The sequence below is a fragment of the Nerophis lumbriciformis genome, linkage group LG01 (genome assembly GCF_033978685.3).
Source record: "Nerophis lumbriciformis linkage group LG01, RoL_Nlum_v2.1, whole genome shotgun sequence".
NCBI lineage: Eukaryota > Metazoa > Chordata > Actinopteri > Syngnathiformes > Syngnathidae > Nerophis > Nerophis lumbriciformis.
The window spans coordinates 44,520,577-44,540,904 of record NC_084548.2 but is presented as its reverse complement, the minus strand read 5'-3'; the positions used below and the strand labels follow the sequence as shown (position 1 = coordinate 44,540,904).

General features: G+C 38.5%; 1 protein-coding gene across 1 annotated transcript in view; it reads right to left on the bottom strand.

The window, feature by feature from the left end:
* LOC133621299 (voltage-dependent L-type calcium channel subunit alpha-1D-like) overlaps nucleotides 1-20,328 on the bottom strand; it is a 51,492-nt gene that overhangs the window by 15,757 nt on the left and 15,407 nt on the right. The window contains exons 10-43 of the mRNA XM_061983331.2: nucleotides 20,220-20,288; nucleotides 20,087-20,150; nucleotides 17,280-17,306; nucleotides 16,897-17,057; nucleotides 16,607-16,832; nucleotides 16,328-16,535; nucleotides 16,130-16,250; nucleotides 15,959-16,031; nucleotides 15,820-15,880; nucleotides 15,690-15,747; nucleotides 15,313-15,409; nucleotides 15,104-15,233; nucleotides 14,970-15,029; nucleotides 14,782-14,888; nucleotides 14,599-14,686; nucleotides 13,227-13,334; nucleotides 13,096-13,148; nucleotides 11,533-11,679; nucleotides 11,264-11,465; nucleotides 11,026-11,184; nucleotides 10,841-10,951; nucleotides 10,683-10,766; nucleotides 9,090-9,110; nucleotides 8,867-8,995; nucleotides 8,729-8,794; nucleotides 8,552-8,643; nucleotides 8,278-8,437; nucleotides 4,496-4,623; nucleotides 4,317-4,413; nucleotides 4,127-4,229; nucleotides 3,937-4,038; nucleotides 3,755-3,879; nucleotides 534-871; nucleotides 307-456 (exon numbers count right to left, since the gene is read on the bottom strand). Of these exons, the coding sequence (XP_061839315.2) occupies nucleotides 307-456; nucleotides 534-871; nucleotides 3,755-3,879; nucleotides 3,937-4,038; nucleotides 4,127-4,229; nucleotides 4,317-4,413; nucleotides 4,496-4,623; nucleotides 8,278-8,437; nucleotides 8,552-8,643; nucleotides 8,729-8,794; nucleotides 8,867-8,995; nucleotides 9,090-9,110; nucleotides 10,683-10,766; nucleotides 10,841-10,951; nucleotides 11,026-11,184; nucleotides 11,264-11,465; nucleotides 11,533-11,679; nucleotides 13,096-13,148; nucleotides 13,227-13,334; nucleotides 14,599-14,686; nucleotides 14,782-14,888; nucleotides 14,970-15,029; nucleotides 15,104-15,233; nucleotides 15,313-15,409; nucleotides 15,690-15,747; nucleotides 15,820-15,880; nucleotides 15,959-16,031; nucleotides 16,130-16,250; nucleotides 16,328-16,535; nucleotides 16,607-16,832; nucleotides 16,897-17,057; nucleotides 17,280-17,306; nucleotides 20,087-20,150; nucleotides 20,220-20,288 (3,925 nt within the window). The remainder of the gene's footprint in view (nucleotides 1-306; nucleotides 457-533; nucleotides 872-3,754; nucleotides 3,880-3,936; nucleotides 4,039-4,126; nucleotides 4,230-4,316; nucleotides 4,414-4,495; nucleotides 4,624-8,277; nucleotides 8,438-8,551; nucleotides 8,644-8,728; nucleotides 8,795-8,866; nucleotides 8,996-9,089; nucleotides 9,111-10,682; nucleotides 10,767-10,840; nucleotides 10,952-11,025; nucleotides 11,185-11,263; nucleotides 11,466-11,532; nucleotides 11,680-13,095; nucleotides 13,149-13,226; nucleotides 13,335-14,598; nucleotides 14,687-14,781; nucleotides 14,889-14,969; nucleotides 15,030-15,103; nucleotides 15,234-15,312; nucleotides 15,410-15,689; nucleotides 15,748-15,819; nucleotides 15,881-15,958; nucleotides 16,032-16,129; nucleotides 16,251-16,327; nucleotides 16,536-16,606; nucleotides 16,833-16,896; nucleotides 17,058-17,279; nucleotides 17,307-20,086; nucleotides 20,151-20,219; nucleotides 20,289-20,328) is intronic.

Sequence of the window (20,328 nt, the reverse complement as noted above, 5' to 3'; positions counted from 1 at the left end):
ACCCATAGCACTGTGCACTCAGCGTGGTCGCATTGATCGCTTTACGCGACAAGTTATTTTGTGGTATGTTAGTTCGTTGTTTTGTTTGCTGTTGAGCAATTTGATAAACAATGCCCTGGTTAGCCTTGAGCTTTTTGTGTGCTTCCAGCGGCACATTTACTTTTTGACTTCTTGGAGGATTAAGACTGCTCTTACCTGCACACTGTTTTCCTGCCTGTCCTACCGCATCCTGGGGAGCACAAACCCTTGCTTCGACTCCAGCCGATTGTGACAATATTCCCTATTTAAACGCTTCTTGTTCCTTACCGGTCTACTGATGCAGGTCTTTCAGCATCTCCTTCGTTGCTATAAAACTGCTCAGCCACTCTCAGTGTAGTTGCCTCAGGAGCTGTGAACTCAGATCCGACTGGAGTGTCCGGAGGAGGAGGGGGAGGTAGGTTGCTGATGCAATCTGCCCTGTTAACAAGTAAATACGCATGAGTTACTCTAGAAGTTAGCAGCATGTGTAAATGAGAAAAGAGAAAGAACCAAACCTGGTGAGCGGGGCTCTTGATCGCACTGGCTGCTCTGTGACAACGCTCACTCCTGCCAGCTCTGATCCAGGTCTCTGGGCATCCTGTAGACCTGTCACCTGCTCAGTGATTACCATCTCTTTGGTGTCTGGTTCAACAACTACAGCGGTTTGCTGTATCAGCACTTCTAGGGGCGGCATGGGTGTGCTTGCAGGCGTGGTGGTGGCCGAGGCTGCGTGCTCACTGTAGAATATCTCATCGCCTGTCATCTCTCCATCCACACCCTCCTCTTCTTCCAGGTCGCATGCCATAGCTAGGCGCATCTCCGGAGCCAGATCCTGTAGCGTCCTCAGCCCTTGCTAAGACCACAGATGTATATTGACAATTGTTTAAGAAAAATCTTATCAAAGCACAGAAAGAAGAAAATACATGCAGAGATTAAACCCTATCAAGAGGGAGTACATTTCATTAGGTCCATTCTAACAAGCGGGCACTCAAACAAATAACTGACGAGCAAGATGGTCAAAATGTGTAACTTCCTGAGAACTAGCGTCCTCTGTAGTGGACATTTGTAATTTGCATAACAAGGCAATTTTTGAGAATGTGTAACTCTGACAAAATAAATAATTTGGAAGTATTTCTTTAAAGGGGTCATATTATGTTTTTTTTCTACATTTAAAATACATCCTTGTAGTCTACATAGCATGTAATGGTGGTTCTTTGGTTAAAATTTGGCATAGATTATGTTTTACAGACTGGCCTCAAGCCGCTTTCTGAATGTCTCTTCAGAATGTGCCGTTTTGTGGGCAGTCTTATTTACGTGCCTCCACTTTTACGGTGTTATCTCCCTGTTAGCCATGTTGTAGTTTTTAGCGCTTCCATATGGAGTCTACTGACAGACAAAAGTTAAAACCATGCGCTATTTTGAATTAGAAATGGCAACAGCGGAGGATGCATGTGCATGTGCATTTACCATGAATTGATTAACGTGGACCCCGACTTAAACTAAACAAGTTGAAAAACTTATTGGGGTGTTACCATTTAGTGGTCAATTGTACGGAATATGTACTGTACTGTACTGTGCAATCTACAAATAAAAGTTTCAATCAATCAATCAATGTACGAGCCAGTCTGCCCCACAACAAGAGTATAGAAAAAAAGAAGGAACTTATTGACTACAATGTCGGACTCGCACAAAGATCTTTGGGTAAATCGCTACCATATATGGAGGTATCCACTGATGACAAATTGGACAAATTCCAAACGGCTCGTTTGGAGGAAGTATGAAGGTAGGCAAGATTGTTTTATAAATATCTCTGCCATGTCACTATTGTTTGATTTCAAATTTTCGGAACTTATGCAGATTCCAAATACACAAAAACAACTATCAGTAAGTAAGAAAAGTTGGTTGTTGAGACACAGATAATTGTCTTCTGACCGCTATCTCTCTCAAGCATATGAATATCTATAACAAGAGGCCTTGTCTTAAAAAGCATTTTATTCACTTTTTTGGTTAATGTTAGTTATCTTCAACGCTTATCAGGACAAAAAAGTACTTACGTTTTTGAAAGGCGTGAAACATTTTGGATTCTTTTTTTTTTTTAATTTAAATTTATTAATACACTTCAGTCCTAAACAAAAATATTATTTCTACAATTACCGTATTTGACACATTTGATCAGATAATGTCACACATTTAAATGACTAAAATAACTTGTTTTATGCTAATTTAATTTGACAACTGTGACATCATTTGATCAAAAGGCCTGCTAGGTTCAAATTAAACAAAAATCATTACACTTTGGTATCTTTATTTTTGGCCAAAGTTGATTGAGATATTTGAGAAAAGAAAGTAAAAATAAATAATAATCCAAAATGTTTTTATGCCCTTTGAATGATGGACTTTTAAATTATTTGGGGTTTTGTGGATTTAACTGCTACACCTGTAAATTATTTGGACACTGGAATTTTAAAATTCAACATGAAAAAACTCTCTAGTAAACTCTTTAGTAATAATAGAGTAACGACAAAAATGATGGCCAAAATTAAGGCAAAAAGTTGGCCATTGTTCCCTGAGGGTTGAATGAAAATTGCCTCTATTATTATTATTCAAAGTGCATTAACATTTCTTGACACCTTGTGTAAAAAGTGGAAACACGCAGGGACAAAACTGCATAAGACTACAAATAATGAAAGTAAAATAAGCGAGTTGCTGCTAAAACTCAGCTGCATGCGTGCTGACAAAGACCAGTTTTACACCAGTTTTAAAGTTGCTGCATTGGCTCCCCGTCCACTTCAGGGTCGATTTTAAAGTTATATTATTAGTTTTCAAATGTCTTAATGACCTTGCGCCTTCTTAGCTATCTGACCTGCTTTTACCGTATCAACACCCACGGATCCTGAGGTCCTCTGGCACCAGCCTTTCAGCTTTACCAAATACCAGGACAAAGACCCGTGCACACGGTGAAGCGTGTTTTAGCCACTATGGCCCCACCTGTGGAACAGCCTGCCAGAGAGCCTCAGCACTGCAGAGAGCGTTGATTTTTTTTTTTAAAGGCTAAAGACACACCTTTTAATCAGTCTTTTTACTGATAGTCTGTTTTTAATTATTTTATTGTGTTGTTTTCTATATTAATCATTAATATTTTTTACTAACACTCTCTCAATGTTATGTTTTTATTAACTTATTAAACTAAAATGTATATTTAAATTTGTACATATACTTTATCATAGTTTCTATACTATATATTTTTAATAACGTTAATTTGAGTTATTCTCCAGTGTAGATGCCTCTAAGGTGACATTTTTCCTCAAATCCTCAGTGCTATGCCATGTTTTTGCTTTGTTATTGTCAATGGTGCTGTGTGTGTGTGTGTGTGTGTGTGTGTGTGTGTGTGTGTGTGTGTGTGTGTGTGTGTGCGTGTGTGAGTTTTCTTCTCTTCTTCTATTATTATTATTTTTGTTGTTTGCTTTGTTTTGTTTTGTACAGCACTTTGTGTTTGCCACTTGACTGTGTATGAAAAGTGCAATATAAATAAAGTTTGATTTGATTTCATCCACTGTCTAAAGCTACAATAAATATAGCGGCGATGTTAAGCTATTCAAAAAATTCCTTAAAGTGACAAATGTGTCTTCACACATGTTTTTTTTAGGTACAACAACCTTTTTCATTAATGTATTTGAGTTTAGGGCTGGTGTTTGGAAAATCTGATTTTTTTTGTACATTGTAACAGGTTGGTTACCTGAAGAGAAGCAGCTTTGTCCTTCCTTTTAGACTTTCGTTCTCTCTCTTTTCTCTTGCGGTATTTTTTGAAATAGTCCTGAATCAAGAAGCTGGCATAAAACTTGCCGCAAGTCACCTCATCCCCTAGAAAAGCAAGAGAGTTGGAGGAGCATGAACAGAAATGTAATTCAATTAGTATACCTCTAGGGGGAGGAATGATTTCATCTATGAGTTTAGGCTTGGTCCGCTTCCACAGTTTCTTGATGATGAGCTTCAATTCTTCATTCTGCTGATCGATGGGCCCTAAAAAAAAAAAAAAAGCAAATGTATCCAATTCTTGTGCATAAAGCTTGAATAAGTACATGTGTGAGTGGTGAGAAAAAGATACAACCTTCAGTCTTGATCTTAAGGGAAGTTCGCACCAGCGCAAACAAGGTAGCGCTGAAGGTGACCGTCCCATCAGGGTGCAGAGGAACATTCATAGAAACCAACCTCTGAGATGAAGTGTGCACAGAAAGGATATAGCAATCTTTTCCGAAGCCAAATATGAAGAACACTATCTGTTAGGTACGAGAACTTACTTTGCAAGCAACACGGTGAGGACACATTTTCCCAAAACCAAGAGGTGGCTGAATTCTCCGCAGCATGGTGATGACATCGATGTGCTTAATGCGGCCACTGCAAGAGAACAAAACACACACGGTGAGAAAAGTAATGGCATCTTGACAGCACAGGACATGTGAAGAAAAATAGTTATTACGTGGCTTCTGGATCATAGTCCGACCAAACTCTTTTAAACTCGTCCAGGTGGTGAGTACCAAGTACTGTCCAGTCTCTTGTTAGGTACTCAAAGTTGTCCATGATGACAGCAATAAATAAATTGATAATCTGAACAGAAGGAAAAGCATAGATATGTTGCAAAAAAGAGAGAAACATACATGAAAATACAAGGCTGGCCACCGGCATAAACACAGAGTCAACATGTCCATTGTAATTGTTTTAGTTCGGTTCAGTAGCATCCACCACATCCATTCAAAAGCCCACAGAGGTCATTTCCAATTTAGCCGTCATCATTACAGATTTTCGGCCGTGTTCCTAAAACAACCGTATAATTTAAGTTTATGTTGTCGCCAAATATTTTCCCCAAAGAGAAAATATCTAAAGAAGGTTTCATAGTTTCTGCCCATTTCTTTATGTTTTGTTTAATTTCAATAAATGCCGGAGTGAAATAAAGCAGTTCTGAATTGGCTTCACGGCGGTACGAGATACTAAACACTTTTCTATTACCTTAGACCTTTAACCAATTTTTTTATTATCCTGAATGTAAACACATGACTAATAAACATATTGAACTAAATTGTAGTTGTCAATGTAGTCTTTTTGTTTATTGTTCATACGTGATTAAAACCCCTGGCAAATATTATGGTATCACCTACAGACTTGAAGGATGTTTATACAATTATTTCATTTTGTAAAAAAAACAGGCAACAGCCATGACACAAAACTATAATCATTACAAATGGCAACTTTCTGGCTTTAAGAAACATTAAAAGAAATCGAGAATATAAATTGTGTTAGTCAGTAAAAGTTTAACTTTTAGGTCAAGGAGAGTGAAAAAAAATGGAATCACTCATTTCTGAGGAAATAATTATAGAAATCCCCCTTGTAAATTTTTATTTCTAAAAATAACACCTGTTTCAGATTAAATCTGTTCATTAGTCTGCAGTTACAGAGGAGTGTTCACACCTTGGAGAGCTGTTGCACTAGGTGGATTGAAATGAATCATGGCTCCAACACAAGATATATCAATTGAAACAAAGGAGAGGATTATCAAAGAAGGTAAATCATCACGCAATGTTGCAAAAGATGTTGATTGTTCACAGTCAACTGTGTCTAAAATCTGGACCATGTACAAACAACATGGGGAGGTTGTTAAATGCAAGCATACTGGTAGACCAAGGAAAAAGCAAGGCATCAAGACAGAAAACTTTAAAGGGGAACTGCACTTTTTGGGGAATTTTGCCTATTGTTCCCAATCATTATGAGAGACAAGAACACATCTTTTTTATTAGGATTTTAAAGATGATAAAAAAGCGCTTGGAAGATGCGGCTAATGGGAGTCACCATTGTAGCCTTCAAAGCCTTCTAAGATAACTTTAAAGCCCTCCATCAACGTTTTGTGTACACACTGCAAGTCTATATATAATGTAGTAACCGACATGTTCATAACAATATGTAATATGTTCAATATTTACTGTATTTTAATCTTTTAATAATTTCCGGGAGTGACTTCTTTCGCGCAAAGATTTCTGTTTCCACAGCAGCGCTCGTCCAACTTCCAGTGTTTTCTTGCTTCCGGATACAAAGCGCTCGTGTGTCTTCTAATCATGGCAGACTTGGTAACAAACAACCAAGACGACTATTTTTGGACAAATGAGGACTCACAACCTTATCTTTTTGAAGCTGAATGAACTAGGGATTAACTGCTGTTTCTAGAAGCGAGCACGAAGAAGAGGGTAAAACGTTGGAGCAGACGGAAGCAGATAGAGTCAGGTGAAATCGACTCAAAGCTGCAAATGTGGAACTTGAAGCCAAGCTATTTCGACATAAATGGCGTGCTTACCCATAATTAATTGGAAAAAACGTCCCTGGAATGCTGGACCAAACAGACAACTGTCCATCGAGTGATTCACACTTTATATTGATTATGATACACGCAGCACGTCATACTTGTTATTACAACTACAGTACATACACCGTCTGGCTAACTGTGTACAAACAAAACATAAAATTTGGGCTAACACTTTACAGATACTGTAATATAATTGTTCATCTTTTTCAGTCAATATAGATTGGTGTTCTATCGCAGTGTTGTGAATTACAAACTAAAATGCGTTTCGCGCTGACGTCGTAGTTAGCTTATCTCTTGCCGTACTTAACTTTTACGGGTAATAGCGAAGCACGCCCATGTGTTAGTACGCTAGAAAGAGAGTTCCTCACTGTTCGCTCTTACAATAATGATGTTGCTACAGTGTGGTTATTATACGGGTTACGGAACGTAAATGAAGTATTGTTGACATTTTTTTTAATGCATTTTTAAAGTGATTTAGCGGTAGAAATGATTGCTCCCATTAGCTGCATTGCTAGCTACCTAGAACAAGCAGAGTTTTACATGTTGGAACGCAAAATTAAAAACAACTTTTGTCTTCTTCTCTCCCCTAAAGATTGTGATCGATAGGCAAAATAAATAAAAAAGTGCAGTTCCCCTTTAAGTAACATGTCTTGAAAACAGAAAATTCACAGCAAAACAAATAGGAAAACAAATGGACGAAAACTGGAGTCACCATCTGTGACCGAACTGTAAGAAATTGCCAAAAGGAAATGGGATTTAAATACAGAAAAGCCAAATGAAAGCCGTCATTAAAACTTAAACAGACAAAAACAAGGTTATAATGGGCTGAGGAAAACCAATGGTGGACTATGGATGACTGGATGAAAGTCATATTTAGTGAAAAATCTGCATTGGGCAAGGCGATGATGCTGAAACTTTTGTTTGGTGCCGTTCTAATGAGATTTATGAAGACGACTGAAGAAAACATGCAAATTTCCACTGTCATTGATGATATGGGGCTGCATGTCAGGTAATAGCATAATTGAGATGACTATCATTACATCTTCAATTAATGCACAAGTTTACATTGACATTTTGGACACTTTTCCTATTCCATCAGTCGAAAGGATGTTTGGGGATGATGACATAATTTTTCAAGATGCCATTGTAATGCATCTTGCCATAGAGCAAACACTGTAAAAACTTTCCTTCAAGAAAGAATGAACAACTGAATGAAAATCTTCCAATGCTAGTGATTCCATAATTATTGCAAGGGTTGTATTTATAGTCAATACAAATATTTACTTAATTTGTACAATATTAATAGTACATTATTTCTTAACATCTAATTGTAAACATACATAAACTACATTTTTGTTGTTTGTGTCTTTTTTGCACACCCTCTGGCTTGCAGTAAATCCTCACTTAGTGCTGTTAATTGATTTAGGGACTGACTGTGGTGAATTAATTTCTGCAAAGTATAACAACTAATTACAAATTAAGTATTTTTAATGCTAGAGCAAAAAAAAACCTGGTTACAACTTTCTAAATAGGTTTCTTTAACATTAAGAAAGCCCTCTAGACATTAAATAATTCCCACATAGTCACATTTACAAGCAAGATCAAAACTTGGAAGCGCGATGTGGCAAGGGATGCCTGTATTACAATGTTTACTAGGTTGCAGTCAGCCCTATAACCCCTAACGTGTTACAGCAATGATATTAAAGACCGAAATGGGGCCACTAACTTTTAACTGTATTATATCAGATTAGAGTCCAACTGCAAATATTTTTTGGTGATTTCTTTCTTTGTGTGTTAAATAAAATAACAGGTACTGGACTGGAAATCACAATGCAAAAGCTTTAAAAAAAGCCATCGTGATTCATGGAACACAATGTAGACCTCAAGACATCATGCTTGACCTTACTCACCAAGTAAGCGCAGAGCATGAAGAAGCTGATAAAGTAGATGTAGGACAAGTTGCTGCCGCAAGAGAACTCTTCACCAGGCTCTGTGTCTGACTCTGGGTCGCAGCGCCTTCCGGGCAATGCGGCCAACATGATTTCCTGCCACTGCTCTCCAGTGGCACACCTATGAGGAGAAAATGTGACAATTAGAGGAGCAATGTAGGAGTGTAACTGAAAACAGGTACAATTAGTAGGCATGTAGAAAGGTTAGCACACTTAAAAACAAATTAAGCATCACCTGAATAGCACCAGAACAGCCATGAAGAAAGTCTGAAAGTTGCAGTTTCTGTTGATATGTGTGTCATCATCAATGGCCACTTTCCCAAATGTCTACCAGGAAGCAAGCAAAGTGAAAATCAGTTGTTGTTCCAGTTTAAATGTGTTCTTATTGGATCAAATTATTGCAGGGACTCACCTGCATGCCTATCACAGCATAGATGAAAAAGATCATTGCAATGAGCAAACCAACATATGGTAAAGCCTACGCCAAAACATGTCACAATTAGAAGAAAGTACATTATATTCCAAATATTCCATTCTATGATCTACTGACCTGGAGTGACTTGACAAAAGTCCACAAAAGAGTTCGAATGCCTTCTCCTTTACTGAGCAGTTTGACCAATCGCAGCACTCGAAACAAACGGAAGAACGTGATGGAAACTTTGCCACTTTCACCTTTTCCCTGTAGCCAAGAGAAAACAAGAACAAGAGTTTGAAACAAAGCTTGAACATCTACACGTCCAGAAGCAGAAACTGAGAGTTTATGGCCATCTCACCTCACCGTGACCTCCTCCACCCTGGGGAAACATCCACATTGATTGACAATGGGAAAAGGGAAACATAGATAAGGATCAGTGAAGAAAAAACAGAACCAAAGAACAAAATTGAACTCTTTACATGCAATAACCTATGTTTGGGAGTCTTTCAGCAAACCATTCCCACGGTGGGAGTGGTTTGCTGAAAGACTGGGGTGGGATTGGGTGGGATTGGGTTCCCACCCCAGTCCAAAGGATAGCTGTGCCAATTTGGGTTCATTTTTGTCTGAATACATGTCAAATGCGAAAAAATGCTAACCAATTAATGTCCCAGTTCAAAGTCTGGAAATCGTTTCATGGTCAAAATGCAGATACATGAAGACATTAGGTAGTCACTGGGTCAATCATCATTGTTAATAAGCTTGCAAGTTCCATGTTGTCTACTTTGAACCAATATATGCCATTAAAACATCACAAATTAGATAAGATAAATTAGCCAATTCTTAAAAGACAGGTTGTCTTTTACTTGGACAATTTGAATTACGCAGAGCTCTAATACCAAGCAACCCCATTAAAGAAAATTCTGCCATTTTTTTGCAACCTCATTCTATCACAGGATGCTTGGGGCTCTATTATCCCACTTGCGCTTAAGTGCTCTTTTACGTGAGCTTATAACTAATGAGGTGGACTTTGTCGTGACGCCTATTTATTGACTGTGTGAAATTAATAGAACATGGAGTTTTACTAACATTATTGAATGTCATTGAAATGCATGAAAAAGATAACATTTTGAATTTGAAATAGTCATATCAATCCAGTCAACGCTTGTCACGTGTACTTGTGTCGTCATGTGATGCAGTGTGTGTACATAGTTTGGTCTAGTACAACGGTTTGTGAAGCTGTGGCGCGTCAGGAGGTTTGTGTGTGTGAACGTTTTTGTGTGCTTGTGCTTACGAGGGGGAGCGTGACAGCTGACAGTTTAAATAACAATGTTGTGTGTGGTCTCTGCAGGATGTTCAAACACGACTGCCCTGCATTATGTCGTAGTCGCACTTGCCTTGTCATCCACTTATGCACAGACACAGAAGGTAAACGATGTGCAATTTGGTTTTTGATAGTCAATTCAGAGAAACATTATGGTGTTTTTATCTTCAGCTAAATTAATGTTACCAGGTGTCTCAAATTGAAGCAATCAAAATAGATTTGATAGCTCCCTGGAAGTTTCTTATATCATTTTATTATGTGTGGTGTGCACTACACCCAAACTTCAAGTGCAATATCATGTTTCACCCTTCTGGGACTTATTCCAGTGTCAGAAGCGCATAAGAGCAAAAGTACTGAGGTCGACAAGAAAATACACGGTAGGCCAGATTTGACTGGGGACAGCCACAATTAACCCAGAGTGCGCATCTTGGGTGAAAGCATGTAGTGGCAGACTTGAGTTGAGTGGGAGAATGTACAGCTTTTTTCATGTAAGCACATGGCAGAATAGAGCCCTCAACGAGAAAGACCTAACATTTTGCAAGAATTGCAGCTATGTTCAAGTAATCCAAGTGGACAGTATTTCCTAGAATATTTTTTAACAGCCACTCTCGGAAAAGTGAGTTAACTTACACTGAACTCTGAGACTGCAATGTCCAACACGCTTCCCACAACAATCAAAGCATCAAAAGAATTCCATGGATCAATAAAATAGTGCTACAGAGGGGAAAAAAAAGCTCTGTGAGTGTCAGAAACTCTTTAGTTTCATTGGTCAACAGATTAAATCTCACATGCGCACGAAGAGCCAGTAACTTGATGACCATCTCAATGGTGAACACCACAGTGAAGATCATGTTGAGGATGTCCATGATAGAGGTGAAGTTTTTGGACTGCTCATAATGCTGAAAATTTAATAAAACCTTAAATTAAAATAATGCAATAATTTTATTTGGTGAATATGTCTGGACAAGAGTACCTGTATTGCCAGGGTGAGCGTGTTGCCCAGAATCAGCACAAACATGACGTACTCAAACTGGCTGGAGTTTATTATCCTCCAGAATTTGAGCTGGGAGGGATTTTTGGGAATGTAAATTTTTATCGGTTGAGCTTTCAAGGCATAGTAGACACATTGGCGCTGCAGAAGAGAGAACAGGTTGACGTTTAAACCAATCTAATGTATTTTAAATTGAAAACAATATGCTTGGTCAACTGACCTGGTTTTTGTTGAGTTCGCAGTTTTTGAATTCAGCCTCTCCTTGTTCTCGGAAGGTAATGATGACAAAACCCACAAAAATGTTCATCATGAAGAAGGCGATGATGATGATATAGATGATGAAAAAGATGGAGATTTCCACCCGGTAGTTGTAAATAGGGCCGTGGTTTATGGCATTGGCATCCACTGCCCGGTACAGGAGCCTTTACACAAATTAGACGACCAGAATGTAAAGAATGAACAGAACACCAGCTTGAGGTTCTGACTTACTGTGGCCATCCTTCAAACGTGGACACTGTGAACAAAGCCAGCATGCCCATCAGCACATTGTCAAAGTTGAAGTCGCTGTTTTCCCAAATCCTCTCTCTCACCATTGGATGGTTCATATCCCCGTCTTTATAGACCACAAACGTTCCCCTAAAAATGATGCATTGTTATTATTAGTAATAGTTCTAGAATAATTCTTGGAATGATGGAAGGAAAATGGATAATGGTGGCAGCTGATGGGAGGTGTCATTGCAAACTGATTAGCAGCAATGAACTGAGTGAACTTCAGCGACCTCAGACCTCTTGAATCAAATTGAAACTACAATAGTTCTACATATTTTTCACTTTGGTATGCTAAGCATCTTACATAAGATATCCTGTAAAATCCACAGACTTCTTGAACGCTATCGAGTAGCAGCTGGTGTTGCAATTACATTTTACGTTGATTAGCTGCTAGAAACTGTTTTTGGAGTGCAGAACAACAGTGGCACACTATTGGACAAACTTGTATGTACTTAACATTTAAAGGAAAATGAAGTCATTGGCATATTTTATTTTCTTATGGACAGTATGTTTGGCAAGCCTCTGCCCCCTTCCAAGCCTCAGCAGTTATTTTTGATGCTGTTAGTAATCCCCATATATACCAATATGACCTTTGACCTCAGCTACTTTAACCATCTAAAGCATGGGTGTCAACTCGTTTTTATTGAGGGTCACCTCGCAATTATGGCTGCTCTCAAAAAGCAACATGTAGCGGTAAATAAATATGACTATAAATGTATGATGGCCTTGTTACACAACTTGCAAAGGCAATATTATATATATTTTTTACCAACATATTGATGGATAACTTGTTTTGAAATTGTAATTTAGATATTAAACAGATATTTAATTATTTTTGATAACAAACATTTTTTTCAAATTGTGTTGCATGATCAGATAATATTTTAAAATTTAGAAAATATGCAATTGCATGCAGTAGGTTTGTTTCTGTCAAAATTTAAACAACAAAAACATTCAGCCAGAAAGTGCATCATTTTCGCAAGTCTTTCGTGGGCAACATAAATTGAAGTGGCAGGCCAGATCTGACACCTGTTATCAAAGTATTTTTGAATCCACAGCTGTCATCCACACTGTGCAATATATCTGCAACCTGTAATACCTGAAAAAATTAAGCCTACATCTATGTGCATTATAATATTTGCAGTATTCTTCTTTTACATTATTCTAACGACAACAGAACTCAAATAGATTTTTTTAAATGTTTTTTATAACTGTGTTCTCATGTACTTTTCCTTTTCTTCTGTTATTTATAAATATTTTGTTATATATTTTCATCTACTTAATCTAATTGAAGGGAACTAGCAAAGTTAGAATTTCAGAGTTTCTGCTGTGCACATGACAAACATCTTGAATCTTGTACATCATAGTGCTTTTGCTTTGGAGACATAAAGAAATAGGCCTATGTCTGCTTTCATAGCAAGTCAACATAAACACTCTATACAGAGGAGCAGTTCTGTTGTTTTGTGGGGATTAAACAAAATAAAAACTAAAACTAAAACTAACTTGCACTCATCGGGAGTGTGTTTGGCTTCATCTGTGCAGCTGTAGAATCTGCCCTGAAACACGAAAACAAAACAATTATTGTTTCTCACTTTCAGCATAGATAAGGACATTTGAATTCAGAGGGAACAAACCTTGAAAAGCTGCACCCCGATGCAGGCAAACATGAACTGAAGGAGCGTTGTGACGATCAAGATGTTGCCGATGGTGCGGATTGCAACAAACACACACTGTACCACGTTCTTTTACAGACAGAAAACACTACTTAGAAAAACTATACTCCTGAGTCGTAATTTCAGGTACACTTGCACAACTGAGATCAAATACAAGAAGCAATCAAGTTTTGGGGAAAAATATGTTGTTGTTTTGTTTTTTTATAAATTTTGATATGATTGACACTGTCAAAGAGGATTTTATTTTGTAATTGTAGTTTGCAATGGTGTAGAAATATGTTGCATCATAGTTTAAGCTTGTTCTAACAGTTTTAAGTATTAATACAGTCGTACCTTAACTTAAGAGTGCCCTAACTTAAGGGTGTTTTGAGATAAGAGTTGTCTTTCAGCTCATTGTTGTGCTTTAAATTGCAAGCAAACATTTTTTGCCGCCATTAGTTGATGTAGCAAATGTCAAAGTAAACCCCATAAGACACAAAACGTCTGGTCTTACTCACTAGCAATAGGTTATAGCTAGTGATTAATATAAGTTGTTTTCCAACCATTGGAATGAAGAACGTAAGTGTGAAGGAGAAGAAGAAGCGCATTGAGTTAAAGAAAGAAATTATCAAAAACATTACTTGGCGAAGAAGTACAAGCTTAGTACTGCTAGTCTGCACTACACTGAAGCAAAAGTTATCATATGGCCCCACGGTTTACCTGACAGACGAAACAAATTAGGGGGTGCACTATCCACTTTAGCCACCAGATGACAGCAGACTGTTGAATAATTTAAAATGTGTTTTGTGGCAATTCCAACTTTGACTACAGCGTCAGTTGCTAATTAGAGTGGAGCATTTAATCATTTTCAGTAGACTGCATTGCAAAAGGATTAACGCCCCTCTCTTCCTCTCACGCGAGATCCACCCAGGAATGGGGCCATATGATTTTTAGCCATATAAATATGGAGAAAAGCTGCTGATGATGCGTTTGACGGAGAAGCAGCTGGATGGAAATATTGTAGAAGTCCACTTTCAAAGGTAAATGCTGTACATTATTATTACAATACTTCTTAAAACTACTGAAGTTGTTAGTAGTACCTTCTATTGTATTGTTTTTTATAATATTGTATTGTTTTTTAGATTATATTTCCTATCAAAGATTTGTCTTTTCTTTTTAAAAGACATGTTACAGTACATGTTAAAATTTGTTTTGGGAGGGCCAAGCACCGATTAAATTGATTGCAATTTATTTCAATGGGAAACATGATTTTGAGAAACAAGAGTTTTGAGGTATGAGTTTAGTCACAGAAGAAATTAAGCTTGTAAGTTGAGGTATAGTGCATGATACTTACTTTCAGTCCCTTGGCTCTGTTGATGGCACGGAGAGGTCTGAGCACACGGAGCACCCTGAGAATCTTCACCACAGAGATAGCGCTTGAGCTGGGAACAAAAATGGGTTTAGATTAGAAACAGTCACATGATCTGTGGTAAGTCTGGATATTTAACGCTTTTCAGTAGACAACTGATCTACTTACTGAAGAAAGAAAGACGTGAGCGACACACTGACCACTAACAAGTCCAGAAGGTTGAAGGCGTTTCTGCAGAAGGAACCGGTGTGAAGAAAAGCTCCATACACCGTCATCTTGACGCGGCACAAGGCATGAAGTCAGAAACTTTCCTTGCTCTTATACAGTACTTATGATGCTTTGAGGGCAGCAGTTACCTTCAGTACAATCTCCACAGTAAAAACTGAAGTAAAAACATAGTCAGCGTAACCCAGGACCTGAGAATGACAAAGTCAGCATCAGCAGGATGAGACGGTGATGGCTTTGAGATGAGATGCTGATGTTTGCTTACAATGTTTCGGAATGAGTGGGATTTGATGGGATCCTCAGCAGCCAGAGAAATGCTGCTGAGGATGATGAAAATGAGGATGAAGTTGGTGAAGTAGGGGTGATGGATGAGGTTATGGCAGGCCACTCGCAAGCTACAAAATGAAAGGAGATGCCATTTTTCCAAAATAAGAAATAAGACAATGGGAAAAGTGGTATGTCGTCACAACTTACCAATTCTTTTTCCCAAGAATAAAAAAGGAGCTTCCATCTGGGATGGGCACAATCTTTTCTTTAGGCCCAGAAAACTCAGGCTTTAATGGGGCAACTCCTATGATTACAAAGAAGGAATTATTTATTATTTGGAAGGATTGAGGTAAAATGAACATATGTAAGGCATCATGCTTTACGGACCAAAACAATCGGGTAATATGTTGTAAAAAGAGGGTGTGCTTGCCTGATGCATATTTACTACATATACACCGTCCTCATTGTCACTGAATGTTCGTAACAGACTAGTTGACATATTTACTTTTAGCGCTCTGAAAAACAATTAAAGTGTTTTGTAAAGAAACATGACCTTTGACACACAAACGTTGTAAACCACTTACCCTCCAGCCCCTCAATGGCTCTTAGCTCCTCATTCTCCTGCCAGTCGTCGTCCTCGTTCTTCAAGCCAGAAGTAAATTAGTCCTTCAGTATAGTCTTGTGTTTTGGCTTAAATAAAGTTGTTTTTATTACCCCTGCATCATCTTCTTTCTCTTCATCATCATCCCAGTCTTCATCATCATCTTTTTTCTCTCTGAAAAGCCAAAAACATGAATTCTCTAAACACTCACATATGAATAATTAATAATGCACGATGAGGTTTCAAACTTACTCTACTTCATTCTGTCCGCCACCTCCAGCCAAGTTGTCAACAGCAATAGCCAAGAAGACATTGAGTAGGATGTCTGATCACACAATAAGTTAAGTCAATCTAACTCTTTTCTAAAAATATGGCTTCATGTTTTCTTTACAGAGTTAATCACGTAATACCAGGAAAGGATACAGTTACCACAGACAAATAGGATGACAAAGTAAATGCACACCACCATGTTGGGGAAGACTGGTCCTCCATAGGCCATGATACCATCATACATCACGGCGTTCCAGTCCTCTCCAGTGAGGATCTGAAGAGACCAGGGTGGATAATTGAATCACAATAAAACATACAAAAGAAGTGCACTGTTTTTCTGCATGAATTCACCTGAAAGCAAGTGAGCAGAGCCTGAGGAAAGGAGTCAAAAGTGCTCCTCTTCATCTGTGTCTCGTCAAAGTTGAATTTACCCCCAAACAGTTGCATGCCCAAGAGGGCAAAGATGATGAGGAAGAGGAAGAGTAGGAGCAGAAGGGAGCAGATAGCTTTCATAGAGTTGAGTAGAGAGTTGACCAAGTCGGACAAGGCCGCCCAATGCCTGGAAAAGAACAAGAAAGGATGATCAATCAAAATTTATACTCGAAGCGGTCTGTGAGCGCGAGGGATCACCGAGTCATCTTGAAGATTCTGAGCAGTCGGATGCAGCGCAGCACTGCGATGCCAATAGGGGGGATAAAATCTGATTCCACCAGCAGTGTTTCCAGGATTCCACCGCACACCACAAAGCAATCAAAGCGATTGAAGAGAGCCATAAAGTATATCTGCAGCCCGAAGGCGTACATCTTCATCAGCATCTCCAGAGTAAAAAGCAGCAATAGGACCTTATTGGCTCGCTCTGAGGAAAGACACGATGAATTCACAGAGCTCAAAACATAATGGGAGAAGAGTGGGCTTCTTACCTTGCATTTCTGTGAGCCACTTTGGCTGCCCATAATGCTCTGAAGCACTGGCCACTGTGTTGAGAAAAACCAGAAGAAGAACCAGCCAGTAGAAGTTAGTAGTCTTGACAGCCACGCGGCAGTTTTTCCTGAACGTGTGGTTCAACTGGCACAACTGGTCACTGGAGAGAAGATCAAGTACTATGTTTTTTTGCATGTGCGTGTGACACCTCCACCAGATAAAACGTTGATAGTTTGGGATTGCACCTTCTAGCTTCAGTTTGATAATATTGTAACACTTACACTTTAAAATAGCAAAACATGTTATGGATGTTCAATGTCCTAAATTAATGCATGTAAATATGCAAAAAAAGCTAAATGTGTAGGTTGTGTGAGGATCTTACCAGAAGCTATTGGCCATCATCTTGGCCCTAGAAAACAAGTGAGATTAGTGATTAATATAAGCAAGAATTGTAGTAATGGTTACAAACTGTTCAAAACTATTATTGCTGCACCTAATCACCTTCTTGGGTGGTAATAATGATTAATCATAATGACTTTACATGATGTTCCAGCTCAGACAGGCTTTGTTAGTATTTAAAGAGGACCTGGGATCATTTTAATCTACAAACCCTGTTTCCATATGAGTTGGGGAATTGTGTTAGATGTAAATATAAACGGAATACAATGATTTGCAAATCATTTTCAACCCATATTCAGTTGAATATGCAACAAAGACAACATATTTGATGTTCAAACTGATAAACATTTTTTGTTTTGCAAATAATCATTAACTTTAAAATTTGATGCCAGCAACACGTGACAAAGAAGTTGGGAAAGGTGGCAATAAATACTGATAAAGTTGAGGAATGCTCATCAAACACTTATTTGGAACATCCCACAGGTGAACAGGCAAATTGGGAACAGGTGGGTGCCATGATTGGGTATAAAAGTAGATTCCATGAAATGCTCAGTCATTCACAAACAAGGTTGGGGCGAGGGTCACCACTTTGTCAACAAATGCGTGAGCAAACTGTTGGTCAGTTTAAGAAAATCCTTTCTCAACCAGCTATTGCAAGGAATTTAGAGATTTCACCATCTACGGTCCATAATATCATCAAAGGGTTCAGAGAATCTGGAGAAATCACTGCATGTAAGCAGCTAAGCCCGTGACCTTCGATCCCTCAGGCTGTACTGCATCAACAAGCGACATCAGTGTGTAAAGGATATCACCACATAGCTCAGGAACACTTCAGAAACCCGCTGTCAGTAACTACAGTTCGTCCCTACATCTGTAAGTGCAAGTTAAAACTCTCCTATGCAAGGCAAAAACCATTGAAAGTAGCTTACCACCACCAGGTGTGAATGATGGGTTCTACATGTAAAGCGACTTTGGGTACTTAGAAAAGCGCTATATAAATCCCAGTTATTATTATTATTATTATTTATCAACAACACCCAAAAATGCCGTCGGCTTAGCTGGGCCTGAGCTCATCTAAGATGCACTGATACAAAATGGAAAAGTGTTCTGTGGTCTGACGAGTCCACATTTCAAATTGTTTTTGGAAAATGTGGACGTCGTGTCCTCCGGACCAAAGAGGAAAAGAACTATCCGGATTGTTATAGGCGCAAAGTTGAAAAGCCAGCATCTGTGATGGTATGGGGGTGTATTAGTGCCCAAGACATGGGTAACTTACACATCTGTGAAGGCGCCATTAATGCTGAAAGGTACATACGGGTTTTGGAGCAACATATGTTGCCATCCAAGCAACGTTACCATGGACGCCCCTGCTTATTTCAGCAAGACAATGCCAAGCCACGTGTTACATCAACGTGGCTTCATAGTAAAAGAGTGCTGGTACTAGACTGACCTGCCTGTAGTCCAGACCTGTCTCCCATTGAAAATGTGTGGCCCATTATGAAGCCTAAAATACCACAACGGAGACCCCTGGACTGTTGAACAACTTAAGCTGTACATCAAGCAAGAATGGGAAAGAATTCCACCTGAGAAGCTTAAAAAATGTGTCTCCTCAGTTCCTAAACATTTACTGAGTGTTGTTAAAAGGAAAGGCCATGTAACACAGTGGTGAACATGCCCTTTCCCAACTACTTTGGCACGTGTTGCAGCCATGAAATTCTAAGTTAATTATTATTTGCAAAAAAATAATAAAGTTTATGAGTTTGAACATCAAATATCTTGTCTTTGTAGTGCATTCAATTGAATATGGGTTGAAAAGGATTTGCAAATCATTGTATTCCGTTTATATTTACATCTAACACAATTTCCCAACTCATATGGAAATGGGGTTTGTACATATAGCACACTTCCTAGTGGTGTATATGTATTGGATATGGTTTAGTGAATTTGTTTTAATTTGAAAATGATTTATAAACTCCGTTGGTGTTTGTTTGCAAAAGGTTTTTGTGTGGACACATTCCCTTACATTCAAATGAAACCCACCGCTCCCACCTGTCCAAAACTATCACAATGTATCTTTTGAAAATGTACATAGTTAAATGTATATCTTGAAGATAAAGATCAATTCTACTTTTTTTTTTCGGTCTAGGTTGAAAATAAGCTAGATAAACATTATATAGATTCACCCACTCCCCCACTCTCAGATCGATTCAAGGCTGCATTAAAAAATTCTGCATTTATGTACTGCATGTTGCTGTTATTGTGCACAATTAGATCAAAATAATACTCTAGCCTACCTCATCTTGGGCTTCCTCAAACAAAGGAGGAATGTCTCTATCTTTTACCATCTAAGTTTAGCGGAAAATCCAATTTCGTAGTGGCCTAACTTGACAAAAGAGTATGGTTTAAAATGTAGTAGACAAATAAAGATGAAAGTATTTATTTAATTAGATGAGAAGGAATAACGCCGAAAACATTCTTGGCTCACAGAGGGGGAGGAGGCCATCATAACCGACACAGTATGTTCGAGGAGGACCACATATGTACGGATTATCATGAGGCATCCAAAACTACATGAAAGCTCACGCCCCAATGCCTGAACTTTATGATTTTACACTTTAGCATGGTTTAACACGAGTATCCAACATTGTAACAAAATTTTTAAGTCAGAAAAGAGGAAAATCCTCATAGTCCCCTTTTAATATGCAATAATTATTTAACTTCCGATTATGAGATGAGGATGGACAACTGATATTAATATGTCCACTCTTGACATTTAATTTGATATCTTACATAAGAGAAGCGCAGCATCCGTTGTCGTCATCGAGGTATGCAATGTCATCATCCGAATCAGACTCTAATGGAAAGTAGAGGCTGTTAGAGAGAGTGAAATCAACAAAAGACCGTAGAGGGACAACTGACGTACCGCCTCCATCCTCGCTGTGTTTGTACCAACCAAACTTCTTCATCATCTTTTTCTTGGCAATAGCAGCTCCTTTGGAGATGAACACAAGCTGGTGACAGATGTCCATAAT